The sequence below is a fragment of the Phyllobates terribilis genome, unplaced genomic scaffold, assembly GCF_046119375.1.
Source record: "Phyllobates terribilis strain yellow unplaced genomic scaffold, ASM4611937v1 Scaffold_4__5_contigs__length_816908805, whole genome shotgun sequence".
Taxonomy (NCBI): domain Eukaryota; kingdom Metazoa; phylum Chordata; class Amphibia; order Anura; family Dendrobatidae; genus Phyllobates; species Phyllobates terribilis.
Window position 1 is genome coordinate 168,622,660 of NW_027362764.1, and position 19,400 is coordinate 168,642,059.

General features: G+C 53.0%; 1 protein-coding gene across 1 annotated transcript in view; it reads right to left on the reverse strand.

Moving 5' to 3' along the window:
- The window catches only part of JAZF1 (JAZF zinc finger 1), a 368,303-nt gene extending 353,591 nt beyond the window's left edge, over nt 1-14,712 (reverse strand). Inside the window, exon 1 of the mRNA XM_073677913.1 lies at nt 14,464-14,712. Coding sequence (XP_073534014.1) covers nt 14,464-14,581 — 118 coding nt within the window. The 5' untranslated portion in view covers nt 14,582-14,712. The remainder of the gene's footprint in view (nt 1-14,463) is intronic.
- Between the last annotated feature and the right edge of the window lie 4,688 nt (nt 14,713-19,400).

Sequence of the window (19,400 nt, forward strand, 5' to 3'; positions counted from 1 at the left end):
GTCATGGAGCCTGATAGGCATAAAGACAAGCTAAGCTATCCTAAAGGGTTATTAACAAACAAATATAATTATTAGTGGCCTCCACTCCATCCATTGTTTATGGGGCTCCTGAGCACATCAATCAGTTATTCCCAAAAGTCTCATAGACAATGAATGGAGCTGTTTCAGTTAATGCGTGTAACACAATTGCCGGCGCCCCTGCATGGTTCCCCTTCACTCTCCATGCAGAGATGTTGGCATACTCACCGCCTAGGCCGTGCAGCGTGGTCCATGGCGTGCTTCCCGTCTAGCTGTGAGTCCCAGTGGAGCGCGCTCACCTGCTCTTAAAGGGTAAGCGCGCGCATAGTTAAATGCCCCCAGCCAATGGCTGAGAGGCATTTAGCATAAGAGTCCACCTGCAAGATGGCTCCCAGCTAATAGCTGGGAGACATCTTGTTTAAAAGGCACCCTCCCCAATAGAGAGGGGCCAAGCAACCTTGAATCATAAGATAGTGTTTTGGTCTACTAATGAGTTGTGAGGTCCCCTGGTCCTGGTGTGGCCAGTGTCCTAACCCCAAAGTCCCTAGTCCTTGTGCGGCCAGTCCTGAACCCAAAGTCCCTGGTCCTTGTGCGGCCAATCCTGAACCTGACATCGCTGATCCTTGTGCAGCCTGTCCTGAATCTTGTCCCCCGGTATATGTGCGTCCAGTACCTGATTCTATATCCGAGACCCATATGTCTGAACGTGTGCCTATCCGAGTATTCTGTGTATCCTAACAGTCTCTGAATCAGCCCTGTCTGAGTCTCCGTGTCAGTAACCATTCTACGCTTGGATTCTGAACCCATTAGTCTGAACAGAACCCGTGTCTGTGTCAGTGACCGTTCTACAGAGGATCCAGAACTCAGTAGTCTGAACAGAACCCTATCTGTGTCTGCGTACCTGACCCCTGGGGTCAGCATCTGTGGTACCAGGCACTGCATTAGAGTGGTATCTGGCGACTACCTGCAGCCAAGCCTGACTCCACCATCAGGAGCTCCAGTGAACACATGGTAGCACCTTCTAGGTAAGCCCGGCCCCATGGCACAGTGGGTCCATGAACCACATGCACCACCTGCGAGCACAACAATGCGCACCTCTGCTCCATCCTCAAGGGACATTCTTGGGATTCCTGGGGGTCCTAGCAGTCAGACCCTCAGCATTCAGCAAGTTATCCCGTTAAATGGAATATGCCAAGGTGCATCTTACTTTAGAGGGCTATAACTTGAGGCTCTGTTCACATATCCAGTAGTTGTTTCCATTTTTGGATCCTTTTTGGGATCATAAAAGTGGAAATGAAATGTTCGAGTGCAAGAACCATACAGAAGATTTAGAAAATCTCTACTGTTTGCAATCTTTCCATCCGCTATCTGTTTTAGCTAGATTGAAAAACACAACTTTTTGGTCCAGCTAAAAAAAGGATAGCAACTGGATCCATTTAGTTTGTTACATAGAAGTCTATCGAAATTGAATCATAACGGTTGGCCATCTGACGCGCCCCTGGGCCTGTGTCGTGCTGCGTTGCGCACGCGGGAGCTTACCCGGAGCCGGATCTGTTGAGGGTTGTAGTCTCGTGGCGGTGACCCGGTCCGTGCCCAGGGAGTCAAACTGAGCAGCGATGTATCAGCGGTAGATGTTGGTCGACTACGCCACCCGTTGAGTACAGCTAAGGAGCTGCTGCTGCAGGGCAGACCGCTGAGGCCGGTGGTAGGATTGTGCAGCGTGATAGTATAACCCCCAACGGGAGGGGTATGGCCTCAGGGCAGCCGACGTGGATGATGGGGGTAGCAGGAACCACTCGGAGACGGTACGGTGTAGTTCAGGGTCTTTACTGGTGACAAAGATAGACCCTCCCGGAGTACTGGCTAGCGATTGGGGCCTGGTCAGTCCTTGAGCAGATGGGATCTCCCCTGGCCAGGCGGAGTTGTAGGCCTCCCAAACTAACTGTACTCTTCTGGCTACCTTGCTAGAGGCGGGTATAAGTAGCCCACGTCCCTGAGTGTACCGTGTGGTGCTCACCCGTATGGCCGGTGACTCGGGGCCTTCGGGTTTCTTGGCCAGAGGACCTGGAATCCCCTGCCTGACGGATTCTGCTGCTGGGTAGGAGTTAGTCCCCACAGCCTCGGACTCCGGGTCCGGTAAGAAATCTTCTCAGTCAGGGCGAGCTCTGCAGCTGCCAGCCCCTGACTCCTTGTAACACTGCTCCCACAGAGCTCCTGATGTTCTGTTCCTATATTTGCTTCTTTTCTCTGTCTCTACTTCTTCTCTACTCACTAACCCTGCCTCAGCCCTAGGTTTATATAGGGGAAGTTCTTCCCCTCCCAGGACTGGGCAGGAGGTGTGGCATGCATAGGATTCCTGACCAAGAGACCTCCCACCTGCTTCTCAGATGTAATATCTCTATCACTGTGGCAACCAGACCCCTGGGGTGTCACACATCCACTATATCATCCGGATCCATTTTCTACGACTGCAAGTTCAAAAACTAGAGTTGTTCAGAGACATTTCTAGTAAAAACAGATCTGTGACACATGAAACAAAAACAGAAACCAAAGACTTTTTTTAAACAGATCCTTTGTTTTTTAAAGATGGATCCATTGAAAAATTGAAACTTTGCTTTCTATATTGCATCAGTGTTTTTTTTTAATATCAGATCAATTACACATGTTTGACAATTGGATGTGTGAACAGAGCATAAGGGTATTTGCACACTGAGCTTTTTACGTTTTTGGAGCAGAAATTGAACAAAAACGCTCCGGAAAAACTCAAAGCTCCTCAAAAACTCTGAGTTTCTGCTCAGTTTCTGTTCCAAAAACTCAGCAAAAAGACTCAAGACCCTGATTTATCCAAGCAATTTTGCCTGAAATTGGGGGAAAATAGCTTTTCGGAGTTGTGCAAAAATGTTGCAACTTTTGGAGTTTTCAAGCCAGTTTCTCCCAGCTCTGCTAAAATGAGAGGAGCTTGGGTGGGGGCAGGGGCGTAACACCACAGCTTGTTTAATTCATAACGAGCAGAGGCATTCCTTAGGCCAGAAATCTTACTCCAGTTCCTGACTGGAGTAAGATTTGTGGCAACTTGGTGCACGCCACTTGTCAGATGCTCCTGATTCATTAAGTCATGCTTCTAGTCATGAATCAGGAGCATTTGACTCCACCGTAACCCCTCATCAAGAACGGCATGAAAAATCACAGTTCTTGATGAGTCAGAGCTTCAGTGTGCACATACACTTAAGACAGAATGCCAGTATTGAATGTCTTGGTAAATCTCCCCTACTGGGAGAATTATCTAAGACCGATGATTTATATGCTAGTCCTAGTCCAAAGTATGCTGTAATAAAATATAACAAACTTATTAAGAGGTACAAATCTAGGCCTGCATGGATTTGCACTATAATTAACACATGCTCCTGCCCTCTCTCTCACTAACCCCCACTTACGTTTCTTGTCACTTTTTAAAAATTATGAGAGTACCAAAAAAAGGCCAAAAGTTTGAACGAATAAGGCTTATGTCAACATTTGCAATTATTATAGACCAGTTTTCTAGCGTAAAGGCAATAATGAATTCTAATTCCCCCTTAGTGTTTGTTTCCCATTCTAATGACATTCCTGGATACCATGCTGCAGGAAAGGAGGTCAGCGGGGGCCATCACTGACAGTGAACGTTGTGAAGCCAGAAGTGTTTCACTGCAACGTAGGAAGTCTATGGCAGGTCCTTTAAAGCATGCGTTTGGCACCTTCAGTGTGAGAGTGTGTAGTAGCTGTGAGACCTGCAGAGTTGTGAGAGCAGAGATCTACAGTGGCTTGCGAACGTATTCACCCCCTTGGCATTTTTTGTGTTTTGCTACCTCACAACCTGGAATTTCACTGGGATTTTTTTTGAGGGTTTGCATCAGTTCTTGTAAAGAACATGCCTACAACTGTGTACATTTGGTTTTCTTTTATTGTGATGCAATCAACAAATAGGACAAAATAACTGAAAACTTCACCCCCCTAAAGTCAGTACTTTGTATAGCCTCCTTTTGGGGCCATTACAGCTGTAAGTCGCTTTCGATAAGTCTCTATGAGCTTTCTACATCCTGCCACTGGGGTTTTTGCGTATTCCATTCCTCAAGGCAAAATTGCTCCAGCTCCTTCAAGTTAGATGGCTTCCTCTGGTGAACAGCAGTCTTCAAGTCCGACAACAGATTTTCAATTGGATTAAGGTCTGGGCTTTGACTAGGCCACTCCAAAACATTTACACATTTCCCCTTAAACCACTCAAGTGTTGCTTTAGCAGTATGCCTTGGGTCATTGTCTTGTTGGAAGGTGAACCTCCGTCCCAGTCTCAAATCATTGGCTGAAAAGGGTTTTGCTCAAGAATATCCCTGTATTTCACATCATCCATCTTCCCTCGAGTTGGACCATTTTCCCTGTCCCTGCGGACAAAAAAACATCCCAAAAGCATGATGCTGCCACCACCATGTTTCACTGTGGGGATGGTGTTCTTGGGGTGATGAGCTGTGTTAGTTTGGCGCCAGACATAGGGTTTACCTTGGTGGCCAAAAAGTACAATTTTGGTCTCATCTGTCCACGGCGCCTTCCTCCAGACATTTGGGGAGTCTCCCACATCTTGTGACAAACAAAACGAGTCTTACAATTTTTGTGTTTAAGTAAAGGCTTTTTTTCTGCCCACTATTCTATGAAGGCCACCTCTATGGAGTGTATGGCTTATTGTGGTCGTATGGAGATACTCAAGTCTCTGCTTGGGAACTCTGCAGCTCCTTCAGGGTTACCTTTGGTCTCTGTGCTGCCTCTCTGATTAATGCCCTCCTTGCCCGGGTTCAGAGTTTTGGTGGACGGCCCTATCTTGGCAGATTTGTTGTGGTACCATGTTCTTTCCATTTGATGATAATGGATTTGATGGTGCTCCGGGGATCATCAGAGATTGGGATATTTAGTTATAACCTAACCCTGACTTGTACTTCCTTTCATTAAGCATGTGACTTATGAAGGTAATTGCTTGCACCAGAAATATTTAGGGGCTTCATAGCAAAAAGGGTGAATACATATGCACATGCCAATGTGGCGCCCCTGAGGGTTCGACCGCCACAGGGATGCTGCACTTCTTTAATGGAGTGTGGTGTCCCTCCTCTGAGGTAAGAACGGTGCAATGGTCAGGACCCCACCTCCACATCCAACACCACACTTCTCCCACCAGAGGGGGCTAGTAGGCACTAGAGTGCTGCCCCTACTGGAAATTGGGAGACTGGGGAACCAAGAGATAGGGGGAACCAATTAGTGGGTGAGGGTGGAGGACTCACATTTAGTGACACTTAATATTTCATATTTAATAAGCAGCCATCTTGGCTCATGGTTCTTTGATTGTGATCTCCCTCCCTGAATGTGGCTTCTGGGAGAACCTGCAGCGGATGGGGACACGGCCCTCGTACCCTGGCCTTGGGTCGAGGGGCAGGTTGCAGATAACGTATGTCTCAACCTGGTCAAGGACCATGACCAAGAAGACCCGGAGCTTAAGAGTGTAGCTCCACCGCAAAAGGACCTCAGGGGGATGCAGACGGAGTGGTATACGCCACCTGTCCTCGCTATTCTGGCCCAGCCATGGGGGTTCCGGCTGCAAGAGGGGTACCGGCCCCCGATACCTGACCTTGCTACTCTACGTCCTGGTCAGGGAAGCCCGGTAGGCCCAGAGGATCCCACCGGGTAACGGAAGGAGGGGAGCAGCCACCCGTACCCTTTTTCTGAGCGTAGTCCAGAGGGAGACCCGGCCTATCTACACACACAGACAGGAAAGGACTCGGTCTGAAGTCTAGGAACACTCTGGTGCGGGGTCCTGATTAAACACTTGCATTACTCGGAGGTTGTCGGACCCCCGTCCCTGGTGACCGCATAACTCCGCGCTGAGCAGGGAGAAGCCTTGCAGTTGTACTCTCCATCGTGAGTAAAAAACCCTGGAAGTCGACCCCTATGGCCTCCGGACTCTTTATTCTGCACTGCACTGCACCACTTAGCACCGGACCTCCTACACTACAACCCCCTTCATCCCTGTCGCTGCCCTGTGGCCCAGCTCCGCCTGTGGGGAGTAGTAACAACTTTGGCTGCCATAACATCTCGCCTCGGAAGACTGCAACAGCGCTGGTGGCCTTCACCAGGTACCACAGGTGGCGTAGTCGATAGCAACCACTCAACCCTGATAGCCCACTACATCCTTTTTAATGTGACGGCCCTGGGCACGGAACGGGTCCAGGCCACGGCTGCACCCCATCAAAAGAATAGGACCCGGCTCCGAGTAATCCCCCATCTTCCCAGGGTTAGGGCTGTGAGCGTCACATCACTGGCGTAGTCGGCAGGATCGTTGCCCGCAGCAAAGGAAGGAAATTGCCCATTGCTACCGGGTACTGTGCGCCTTACACCTTAGACTGTTGTTTCCACTTAAAATGGCGCCCGCCCAAGAAGAACGGACGCCATAGTGTATCAAAAACACAGTCTCGTAGCACCTCCTATCGTGGGCCTGGCTCCCCCATGGCGCCAAAAGAGCAGACCGCCCCTTCCATCAGAGACTATCCGCGGGGTAATGCCTGTCAAATTGGATGGGCTGAACGAAGGCGTGCCTGTCAGCCGACCGCCCTGGAGCCGCCCCAAAAAGAGGAGACTCGCAGTTGGAGACTCGCAATCTTCAGGAGCGGACATGGACGCTGCTGGAGCGAGTCAGGCGGAACCTTCCGTACCCGGCCCAGGTTCTTCTCCCGTCAGGGAGCGAGGCAGCACAATCCTAGCAGCGGGAGATATCGAGTTTCTCCACCAGGAAGCCCCGGGTCTCGCTCGGAGGATGGCTGAGGCCCAGCAAACGGCATCCGCTGCGTGGCGGGAAGAAATGCTGCTGCGCATCCGGACCCACTGCCAAGGAGCAGCAGCTCACGAGGAAGCAGCAACAGAGGTCGCGTGTAGCCCAGAGGAGGGTGGGTGTGCTACCTCTGTCCCGGCTGCTGAGCCCTCCGAGCCCCTCCTGGATCTCATGACCGAGTATCTGCTGCCCGGCGCGGTCACCTGGGAGCAGGTCTTTGCCCCGGAGCTGGAAGCCTCTGCTACCGGCGGGGACCTGCGCTGCCTCCCAACTCCCGACTCGGAGGAACCTGGGTCTGCTGGGGTATCCACCGACCCCAACCCGGACTGGTCTGCACTTCTAGAGGACTTGCAGCAGCCCCTACTGTCAAGGCTGCCCGCACTGACAGTCACCTGGCCGGCGGCTGAAGAGTGGGCCTGGGACAACCAGGGGGGGGACCTGATGGGCTTCCCCGGGAGACCCGGGCTGAAGCGCGTAGGAGGAGTGAGTTGTGCCGTCAACAGATCCTCCAGCTCAGCAGGGAGCAACGGCAGAGGGAAGTTCGCTGCGAGCACCTCGAGGTGCGCGCCAAGGCAGCAAAATCCCGGGCCCGCCAGGAAGAAGCAACCCGTCCGAGTCCCCGCGTGGAGGGGCAAGTAGTCCGCTTCCACCATGAGGCGGGATGGGGATTCATACGGAGTTCCCAACACGAGCACGACGTCTTTGTCAGCCGGCGGGACGTCGAGCCGAGGTTGAAAAAGGGACACCCTGGCCGGAACCTCTTTTCGGGTGACATAGTCACTTACACCCGCCATCAAAGGGTGCGGGGGTGGTACGCCCTGGATGTCCATAAAGTGTCCGGGAGCGATGCCCCCTCTTGCTCGGCAGGGGAGGATCGGTCAGCCTCCGTCGGGAGTAATGTAACAAAACAGGTAAAAATCCAAGGGGGTGGGGAAGGGGAATACTTTTGCAAACCACTATAGGCTTGCCAGACCTCTAAGGAGAGTGCTGGTGGGCTGAGGAACGAAGTGGCTGAAACATGAGAAGGTGTAGTGCCTGCTGTGTGCGACAGTGAGAGAGTCACAGGAAAGAGACCCAGAGGCTGATGAGGGGGAAAGGGACCATTGTCTAAGTGAGCCAGGTGTGTATTGTGACTGGAGCATCGCAATACAACATTGTAGTGTCTTCTAAGGATTGGTTGGCCAAGAATAATGGTCAAAGTAGTGCTTGCATGAGCTTTAGGCTTGGATGAATTGGATGCACTGGGGGGGTGCATCATCCAATGCCCGCACCCGCGGAATACTGTAACATAGTAAAATCATATCTTGTGAGCAGAAACGATGCAAGTAGCACCTTGTGGAGATAATGACCAGCGTGTACTTACCAGAAGTATTGAGGATTTATGCTGAGTAATATTGAAATTAGGGCTTATTCACACAATTATCTTCAAAACATACAAATCAATGGGTTCTTTACAGAGCATGTTCTATCAACTAAAAAGTTACTAGAGCTTCCATATCCAACTGTGGGTGCTGTTACCCTAAAGTGGTATAACAGGAGTAACAGCAGCTTAGATACAAAATGATAGGTCACACAGAATAGCTCTGGGTATCCAGAAAAATCTTCTTATTCAACAGGCATTGTGTTTTCATAAGTGAACAGTTGCCCACATAAATATGAACACCATGCAAGGTCATCACCTGAAAATCACCATTCTCAATCATCACCTGAAGATCACCATGCTCAATCATCACCTGAAGATCACCATGCTCAATTATCACCTGAAGATCACCATGCTCAATCATCACCTGAAGATCACCATGCTCAATCATCACCTGAAGATCACCATTCTCAATCATCACCTGAAGATCACCATTCTCAATCATCACCTGAAGATGACCATGCTCAATCATCACCTGAAGATGACCATGCTCAATCACCTGAAGATCACCATGCTCAATTATCACCTGAAGATCACCATGCTCAATCCACTGAAGATCACCATGCTCAATAATCACCTGAAGATCACCATGCTCACTCATCACCTGAAGATCACCATGCTCACTCATCACCTGAAGATCACCATGCTCACTCATCATCTGAAGATCACCATGCTCAGTCATCAACTGAAGATCACCATGCTCAGTCATCACCTGAAGATAACATGCTCAATCATCACCTGAAGATCACTATGCTTAATCACCTGAAGATCACCATTCTCAATCATCACCTGAAGATCACCATGCTCAATCATGATCTGAAGATCACTATGCTCAAGCACACCTGCAGATCACTATACTCAAGCACACCTGAAGATAATCATGCTCAATCATCACCTGAAGATCACCATGCTCACTCATCACCTGAAGATCACTATGCTCAAACATATCGGCAGATCACTATGCTCAAGCACACCTGAAGATCACCATTCTCAATCATCACCTGAAGATCACCATTCTCAATCATCACCTGAAGATCACCATTCTCAATCATCACCTGAAGATGACCATGCTCAATCATCACCTGAAGATGACCATGCTCAATCACCTGAAGATGACCATGCTCAATTATCACCTGAAGATCGCCATGCTCAATCTACTGAAGATCACCATGCTCAATAATCATCTGAAGATCACCATGCTCAATCATCACCTGAAGATCACCATGCTCACTCATCACCTGAAGATCACCATGCTCACTCATCACCTGAAGATCACCATGCTCACTCATCATCTGAAGATCACCAAGCTCAGTCATCAACTGAAGATCACCATGCTCAGTCATCACCTGAAGATAACATGCTCAATCATCACCTGAAGATCACTATGCTTAATCACCTGAAGATCACCATTCTCAATCATCACCTGAAGATCACCATGCTCAATCATCACCTGAAGAACACTATGCTCAAGCACACCTGCAGATCACTATACTCAAGCACACCTGAAGATAATCATGCTCAATCATCACCTGAAGATCACCATGCTCACTCATCACCTGAATATCACTATGCTCAAACATACCGGCAGATCACTATGCTCAAGCACACCTGAAGATCACCATTCTCACTCATCACCTGAAGATCACCATGCTCAATAATCACTTGAAGATCACTATGCTCAATCATCACCTGAAAAATACATGCTCAATCATCACCTGAAGATCACTATGCTCAAACATACCTGAAGATAACCATCCTCAATCATCACTTGAAGATCACCATTCTCAGTCATCACCTGAAAATCACCATGCTTAATAACCAGATCACCATTCTTAATCACCTGAAGATCACCATCACCTGAAGATCACCATGCTCAATCATCACCTGAAGATCACTATGCTCAAGCACACCTGCAGATCACTATGATCAATCATCAACTGAAGATCACCATGCTTAATCATCACCTGAAGATAACATTCGCAATCATCATCTGAAGATCAATATGCTCAAGCATACCTGCAGATCACTATGCTCAAGCATACCTGCAGATCACTATGCTCAAGTACACCTGAAGATAACCATGCTCAATCATCACCTGAAGATCACCATGCTCAATCATCACCTAAAGATCACCATGCTCAATCATCACCTGAAGATGACCATTCTCAATCATCACCTGAAGATCACCAAGCTCAATCATCACCTGAAGATCACTATGCTCAATCATCACCTGCAGATCACTATGCTCAATCATCAACTGAAGATCACCGTGCTTAATCATCACCTGAAGATAACATTCTCAATCATCACCTGAAGATCACAGCGCTCAAGCATCACTTTAAGTGATATAAAGTAGTAAAGACACATTCTCTGGGTTGATAAATTATACTATAATGTATGTTGAATACTGAATTGAATAGCAACTGAAACTTATTCTACAGCATTATAGTCCATCAATGTTTGATCTTCGGAGTCTGATCTCCATGACTTCTGTCAATCAGCACAATCACAGGCCTGCAGCATTACTGGCATAACCCTTTCTTTTTTCAGAGGTCAGACTTGCAAAATCAAACATTGGTGGTCTTTTCTAAAGACTTCCGCGGTCCTTGAATATCTGATAGATACAGTTTTTACCTTCATGTGGAGAATGATGGTCCCCTGTTCTCTATAACGTTGTGGGTCATAGAAATGGAACCGTATTTATCAGACATTTGAGGATATCGTATAGTCTGAATTGGAAATACCCCTCTAAAGTGGTTTTCTAGGATCTCAATGTTGATGACCAGTCCTCAGCAGTTTGACCAGTCCTCAGCAGTTTCAAGGAACTGTAACAATGTTTGAGGTTTAGTAACAGTTAAGAATTGAGAACAAATATTTGCGCTGCCCTGGTCTGGTGTCAAATACGGTTCTCTATGGCAGCCAGACCAGGGAATTCTTCACTTCTGTGGCCCACATGCTCGACCCAGCATCCTGGACATTTACTAGGCATCACACGATGGAAGTCAGACGCTGAAAGATGCCTAGTTTTATGGCCTAGCAAACACCAGAATCAAACAGGATGCCAAGCTGGCCACAGAAGTGAAGATTGCCCTGGTATGGCGGCCATGAACCACCAGCCTAGATACCGGAAAAGGGCAGCGCAAATCTTTTTGCTCACCTTTAGTAACAGTGCAAATGTATATAAATATAGCCCTAAATCTTCACTGTGCCAAGACTTCAATGCAATAAACATAACAAATATTTATTATGATACCTCCAATATACTGAAACTATGGGGACAAAACTAGATGAAGAAGATTAATGTGATGGCCACGTTACTTACCGGCGATTGAGTGCGACTGTGTATGCGAGTATTGGCTGTGCTGCTATCGGCTGGTCGTTTGGCTCACATCCATCAAATGTGTATGGCTGGCTTAACTCTCCTCACATTTAATTATAAATGATTAGGCAGTGATGTCCAAACTTGGTCCCCATTAGAGTGCCCTTTGTTTCACACAAATACAATCAGTGCCACCGGAACCAATTAGCATTCTTCCTCTGCACCCACTAAATATCTAAATCTCAGATATCAACCTAAGAAGTAATTGATAGGAATGATAATATTTTTGATGGCTCTGGCCTTTCTGCCGCAGGGATGGAGGTGCTGGTGCAGCTCACACCCGAATAGCACGAATTAAGTGGCAGTGCATGTGCTCCACCACTGCCTCAATCAAATTAGTGGGGTCTCAGTGGTTGGTCCCCCGCCTATCATGTGAATAGGTAACAACCTCTTCTTACTTACTCATTGTAATAAAGTTGGTTTCAAAATAATTAAAACTTAGTCCTGTAGTTTTGGGGAAATTTACACTTTATTAGTTGCAGGACTTGTGAGCCAGGAGTCCTCTCAATTACATGTTTGACTGAGGAGTCCTCTGTATTCATAAGCTGTGAGCTAACCCCACCCCTCAGTCACTGATTGACAGGTTTCTCCTTACACAGAGTAATAAGTAGAAAGTTGTCAATCAGGTGTGGAGGGGCAGGGATAACCCCTCAGGTGATGAATACCATGGCAAAGTAGCATATACTAAGTGTGAATTTCTCCAAACCTATTAGAAAAATAACAGACAGAAGTCAATCTAGTCTGACTGTTACAACTTCATGCTGCCTGCAGAAAGGGCAGCGTCAAGATGGTGACAGATTCCCTTTAAATGGGTTGTCCAGTGAAAACGCAGGATAGGTAATAACTTGCTGATCAGTGGGTGTATTAGCACTGGGACTCACACCGATTGGCAGATCAGGGAGCTCTTATCTCTGTCACAAAATGGGAGTGGCAGGTCGGATGCCCGCTATCACGTTCATTCTCTATGGGGCTGTCGGAAAAAGCTGAGTGCTGCGCTCAGCAGGCACATAAGGAATTAAATGAACAGCGGTCAGGCATGTACACTGCAACTCCATTCTAAAAGGGATAGACGTTCCCTCTTCTGATGATCGGTGCAGGTCCTGGAGGCCGGGTCCCCACCGATCAATAAATGATCACCTATGCTGTGGTTAGTTGTCACTGGAGAACCCCTTAAGCTAATCACCAATATGTCTACATTGAAGACAGTGGACGTGGTACTCCAGTTAAGGCCCTAAGCAAATAAAAGGCCCAAAATTAGCTGTGAACTCACCTATAGGCCAGCACCCATGTCACTGCGGGGCAGCAATGACATGTCACTAACAGCAGTAATGCCCTTTTTAAATAGGCAGTGATGTGCCATCCTGGTTCCCATAGCAGTGCCCTTTATGCCACATATGTGTAACTGAACACAATTAGTCTCCTATATCAGGGTTCCCCAACTCCAGTCCTCAAGGCCCACCACCAGGTCAGGTTTTCAGGGTTTCCTTAGTATTGCACAGGTGATGGAATTATTGTCTGTGCAGGTGATGGAATTATTGCCTGTGCAATACTAAGGAAATCCTGAAAACATGGCTTGTTGGTGGGTCTTGAGGACTGGAGTTGGGGAACCCTGTTCTATATCACAGATCAACCCAAGAAGCTGCAGGATATCATATTAGTGTCCCTCATTTAGAGTGGTCCCTGCCCTTGAGAAGTTTCCCAGCCTTCCACAGGTGCCCACCAACCAGGGCAGAGGTCCTGGTAGTACACTTTACCTAGTGGATTCTGTCTCTGAGTCCCGTGACAATTCCTTGTGTATGACAATGACCTGCTAGTCACGGCGGGTCCATTGTTACCCAGAAGGATGAGCAGCGCCCGAGCAGCCGCTTATCCTCAATTTCCAACATACATGTTGGGTGAATCCAGGTATTAGTAAAGTCAGGGATGATACTGTACCCATCACTGTACTGGCAGCCGGATGCCACACACGCCCACTTGTCCCACCACTCACTGCTACTGTGGGTACAACTCAATGAGTGGAGTCACATCACAGGGTGAGGGGAGAACCACCTACTTGTAGGCAGGGCTGAGAGTTTCAGGCTGGCATTGCCCTAGACAGGGGCACAGCTCTGTGTAGTGCTGGTTCTCAGCAGTATGGTGACTGCACAGCTGCACCAGCACAGGACTAATGGCCAGCACAGTGCCCAGCAGCGGGCATTGCCAGGTCCCAGCAGCAGGGCACACACCCCCCGCTACTCCTCCTCCTCAGGCCTAGACACAGGCACGCACATCGGATACACGGAGCAGAGCCGCCCCTGCTGCACACATGTGAGGGTCTCCTCAGGGCTGACAGCAGAGGGGGCACCTTGTGCTCCTCCCAGCACACTGTGTATGGTGTCAGCACACATGACAGGAGGTGCCACCCTGCACCCACCACACCACACCTAGCAACACAGCTGACAGGACGCAGGGAGACTAATGGCTGCCACCAAGGGCAGGGGCCCGGGGGTGGCCGCAGCATCTGTGAACCCCCCACCCACGGGGGCGGACCCTGCACCTCAGCAGGGCGCAGACAGGGTGCCCAGCGGCGCCTAGGTGAGTGCATGTGCTGCGTGGCCGCGGCTGGCACTACTCACTTCATACCTCCTGCATGCACAGGCTCCGGGGCGCCCGGCACAGAGATGCCAACCTAATGGGCAGTTGTCTGCAGCCCTGAGAGCCCGCACATGTGTCCGGAGCCATGCACCAGTGCTGCCCCTGCACCCTGCACTGGTCAGTGGGTGATAGGTGTGCACCCGACCTAGGGGTGCACCGATCAGGGGTACTCACCGATATGGTTGTCTTCGATGTGCTCGATCAGCTCGGCCAGGGTGGTAAAGTGGAGTCCACAGCCCCCGAAGCGGCAGGCATTGGAGAAGAAGGAGGCAGCAGCGATGCCTGTCATCATGGTGTGGTCATTGAGGTCCCGGTGGGGCTGAGAGTGGGGAGCCGGACAGAGATGGAGGGAGAGAGGAGGATGGCAGCCGGTGCTGGAGGAGGGAGGGAGGGATGGAGAGAGAGAGAGGGGGAGGAGGCAGCACAGGCGTCGGGAGCGGAGGAGGCGGCTGTATGGAGCAGCTGAGAGGAGGGGGCAGCCGGGACGTAGGAGGAACCCGAGCAACCTCCACAGCTGGACGGACAGCGAGCCGCCTGGTGACAGCTCCAGCCCCTCCACCTGACAGAGGGCAGCCTGGTGACAGCTCCAGCCCTTCCACCTGACAGAGGGCAGCCTGGTGACAGCTCCAGCTCCTCCACCTGACAGAGGGCAGCCTGGTGACAGCTCCAGCCCCTCCACCTGACAGAGGGCAGCCTGGTAACAGCTCCAGCCCTTCCACCTGACAGAGGGCAGCCTGGTGACAGCTCCAGCCCTTCCACCTGACAGAGGGCAGCCTGGTGACAGCTCCAGCTCCTCCACCTGACAGAGGGCAGCCTGGTGACAGCTCCAGCCCCTCCACCTGACAGGGCAGCCTGGTGACAGCTCCAGCCCCTCCACCTGACAGGGCAGCCTGGTGACAGCTCCAGCCCTTCCACCTGACAGAGGGCAGCCTGGTGACAGCTCCAGCTCCTCCACCTGATAGAGGGCAGCCTGGTGACAGCTCCAGCCCCCTCCACCTGACAGAGGGCAGCCTGGTGACAGCTCCAGCCCCTCCACCTGACAGAGGGCAGCCTGGTGACAGCTCTAGCCCCTCCACCTGACAGAGGGCAGCCTGGTGACAGCTCCAGCCCCCTCCACCTGACAGAGGGCAGCCTGGTGACAGCTCCAGCCCCTCCACCTGACAGAGGGCAGCCTGGTGACAGCTCCAGCCCCCTCCACCTGACAGAGGGCAGCCTGGTGACAGCTCCAGCCCCTCCACCTGACGGAGGGCAGCCTGGTGACAGCTCCAGCCCCTCCACCTGACAGAGGGCAGCCTGGTGACAGCTCCAGCCCCTCCACCTGACAGAGGGCAGCCTGGTGACAGCTCCAGCCCCTCCACCTGACAGAGGGCATCCTGGTGACAGCTCCAGCCCTTCCACCTGACAGAGGGCATCCTGGTGACAGCTCCAGCCCTTCCACCTGACAGAGGGCAGCCTGGTGACAGCTCCAGCCCCTCCATCTGACAGAGAGCAGCCTGGTGACAGCTCCAGCCCCTGCACCTGACAAAAGGGCAGCCTGTTGACAGCTCCAGCTTCTCCACCTGACAGAGGGCAGCCTGGTGACAGCTCCAGCCCCTCCACCTGACAGAGGGCAGCCTGGTGACAGCTCCAGCCCCTCCACCTGATAAGAGGGCAGCCTGTTGACAGCTCCAGCTTCTCCACCTGACAGAGGGCAGCCTGGTGACAGCTCCAGCCCCTCCACCTGACAGAGGGCAGCCTGGTGACAGCTCCAGCCCCTCCACCTGATAAGAGGGCAGCCTGGTGACAGCTCCAGCCCCTCCACCTGACAAGAGGGCAGCCTGGTGACAGCTCCACCCGCTCCACCTGACAGAGGGCATCCTGGTGACAGCTCCAGCCCTTCCACCTGACAGATGGCATCCTGGTGACAGCTCCAGCCCCTCCACCTGACAGAGGGCAGCCTCGTGACAGCTCCAGCTCCTCCACCTGACAGAGGGCAGCCTGGTGACAGCTCCAGCCCCTCCACCTGACAGAGGGCAGCCTGGTGACAGCTCCAGCCCCTCCACCTGACAGAGGGCAGCCTGGTGACAGCTCCAGCCCCTCCACCTGACAGAGGGCAGCCTGGTGACAGCTCCAGCCCCTCCACCTGACAGAGGGCAGCCTGGTGACAGCTCCAGCCCCTCCACCTGACAGAGGGCAGCCTGGTGATAGCTCCAGCCCCTCCACCTGACAGAGGGCATCCTGGTGACAGCTCCAGCCCTTCCACCTGACAGAGGGCATCCTGGTGACAGCTCCAGCCCCTCCACCTGACAGAGGGCAGCCTGGTGACAGCTCCAGCTCCTCCACCTGACAGAGGGCAGCCTGGTGACAGCTCCTGCCCCTCCACCTGACAGAGGGCAGCCTGGTGACAGCTCCAGCTCCTCCACCTGATGGAGGGCAGCCTGGTGACAGCTCCAGCCCCTCCATCTGACGGAGGGCAGCCTGGTGACAGCTCCAGCCCCTCCACCTGACGGAGGGCAGTCTGGTGACAGCTCCAGCCCCTCCACCTGACGGAGGGCAGCCTGGTGACAGCTCCAGCCCCTCCACCTGACAGAGGGCAGCCTGGTGACAGCTCCAGCCCTTCCACCTGACAGAGGGCAGCCTGGTGACAGCTCCAGCCCCTCCACCTGACAGAGGGCAGCCTGGTGACAGCTCCAGCCCTTCCACCTGACAGAGGGCAGCCTGGTGACAGCTCCAGCCCCTCCACCTGACAGAGGGCAGCCTGGTGACAGTTCCAGCTTCTCCACCTGACAGAGGGCAGCCTGGTGACAGCTCCAGCCCCTCCACCTACCAGAGGGCAGCCCGGTGACAGCTCCAGCCCCTCCACCTGACAAGAGGGCAGCCTGGTGACACCTCCAGCCCCTCCACCTGACAGAGGGCAGCCTGGTGACAGCTCCAGCCCCTCCACCTGACAAAGGGCAGCCTGGTGACAGCTTCAGCCCCTCCACCTGACAGAGGGCATACTGGTGACAGCTCCAGCCATTCCACCTGACAGATGGCATCCTGGTGACAGCTCCAGCCCCTCCACCTGACAGAGGGCAGCCTGGTGACAGCTCCAGCTCCTCCACCTGACAGAGGGCAGCCTGGTGACAGCTCCAGCCCCTCCACCTGACAGAGGGCATCCTGGTGACAGCTCCAGCTCCTCCACCTGACGCAGGGCAGCCTGGTGACAGCTCCAGCCCCTCCATCTGACGGAGGGCAGCCTGGTGACAGCTCCAGCCCCTCCACCTGACGGAGGGCAGCCTGGTGACAGCTCCAGCCCCTCCACCTGACGGAGGGCAGCCTGGTGACAGCTCCAGCCCCTCCACCTGACAGAGGGCAGCCTGGTGACAGCTCCAGCCCTTCCACCTGACAGAGGGCAGCCTGGTGACAGCTCCAGCCCCTCCACCTGACAGAGGGCAGCCTGGTGACAGCTCCAGCCCTTCCACCTGACAGAGGGCAGCCTGGTGACAGCTCCAGCCCCTCCACCTGACAGAGGGCAGCCTGGTGACAGTTCCAGCTTCTCCACCTGACAGAGGGCAGCCTGGTGACAGCTCCAGCCCCTCCACCTACCAGAGGGCAGCCTGGTGACAGCTCCAGCCCCTCCACCTGACAAGAGGGCAGCCTGGTGACACCTCCAGCCCCTCCACCTGACAGAGGGCAGCCTGGTGACAGCTCCAGCCCCTCCACCTGACAAAGGGCAGCCTGGTGACTGCTCCAGCCCCTCCACCTGACAGAGGGCATACTGGTGACAGCTCCAGCCCTTCCATCTGACAGATGGCATCCTGGTGACAGCTCCAGCCCCTCCAGCTGACAGAGGGCAGCCTGGTGACAGCTCCAGCTCCTCCACCTGACAGAGGGTAGCCTGGTGACAGCTCCAGCCCCTCCAGCTGACAGAGGGCAGCCTGGTGACAGCTCCAGCCCCTCCACCTGACAGAGGGCAGCCTGGTAACAGCTCCAGCCCCTCCACCTGACAGAGGGCAGCCTGGTGACAGCTCCAGCCCCTCCACCTGACAGAGGGCATCCTGTTGACAGCTCCAGCCCCTCCACCTGACAGAGGGCATCCTGGTGACAGCTCCAGCCCCTCCACCTGATAGAGAGCAGCTTGGTGACAGCTCCAGCCCCTCCACCTGATAGAGGGCAACCTGGTGACATCCCCTCCACCTGATAGAGGGAAGCCTGGTGACAGCTGCAGCTCCTCCACCTGACAGAGGGCAGCCTGGTGATAGCTCCAGCCTCCCCACCTGACAGAGGACTGTCTGACAGCTCCAGCCCCTCCACCTGACAGCGTGCAGTCTGGTGAGAGATCCAGCCATTCCACCTGAGAGAGGACAACCTAGTGACCGCTCCAGAAACTCCCCCTTACAGGGCAACCTGGTGACACCTCCAGCCCCTCCACGTGACAGCTGGCAACCTAGTGACAGCTCCTGCCCCTCCATCTGACAGCGAGCAGCTTGCTGTTAGACCAAGAAACTTCACCTGACAACCTGTTGACAGCTCCAGCCCCTCCACCTGACAGGGCAGCCTGGTGACAGCTCCAGCCCGTCCACCTGACGGTGGGCAGCCTGGTGACAGCTGCAGCCCCTCCACCTGACAGAGGGCAGCCTGGTGACAGCTCCAGCACCTCCACCTGACAGAGGGCAGCCTGGTGACAGCTCCAGCCCCTCGACCTGACAGAAGGCAGCCTGGTGACAGCTCCAGCCCCTCCAGCTGACAGTGGGCAGCCTGGTGACAGCTCCAGCCCCTCCAGCTGACAGAGGGCAGCCTGGTAACAGCTCCAGCCCCTCCACCTGACAGAGGGCAGCCTGGTGACAGTTCCAGCCCCTCCACCTGACAGAGGGCATCCTGGTGACAGCTCCAGCACCTCCACCTGACAGAGGGCATCCTGGTGACAGCTCCAGCCCCTCCACCTGATAGAGAGCAGCTTGGTGACAGCTCCAGCCCCTCCACCTGATAGAGGGCAACCTGGTGACATCCCCTCCACCTGATAGAGGGAAGCCTGGTGACAGCTCCAGCCCCTCCACCTGACAGAGTGCAGCCTGGTGAGGGATCCAACCATTCCACCTGAGAGAGGACAACCTAGTGACCGCTCCAGAAACTCCCCCTTACAGGGCAGC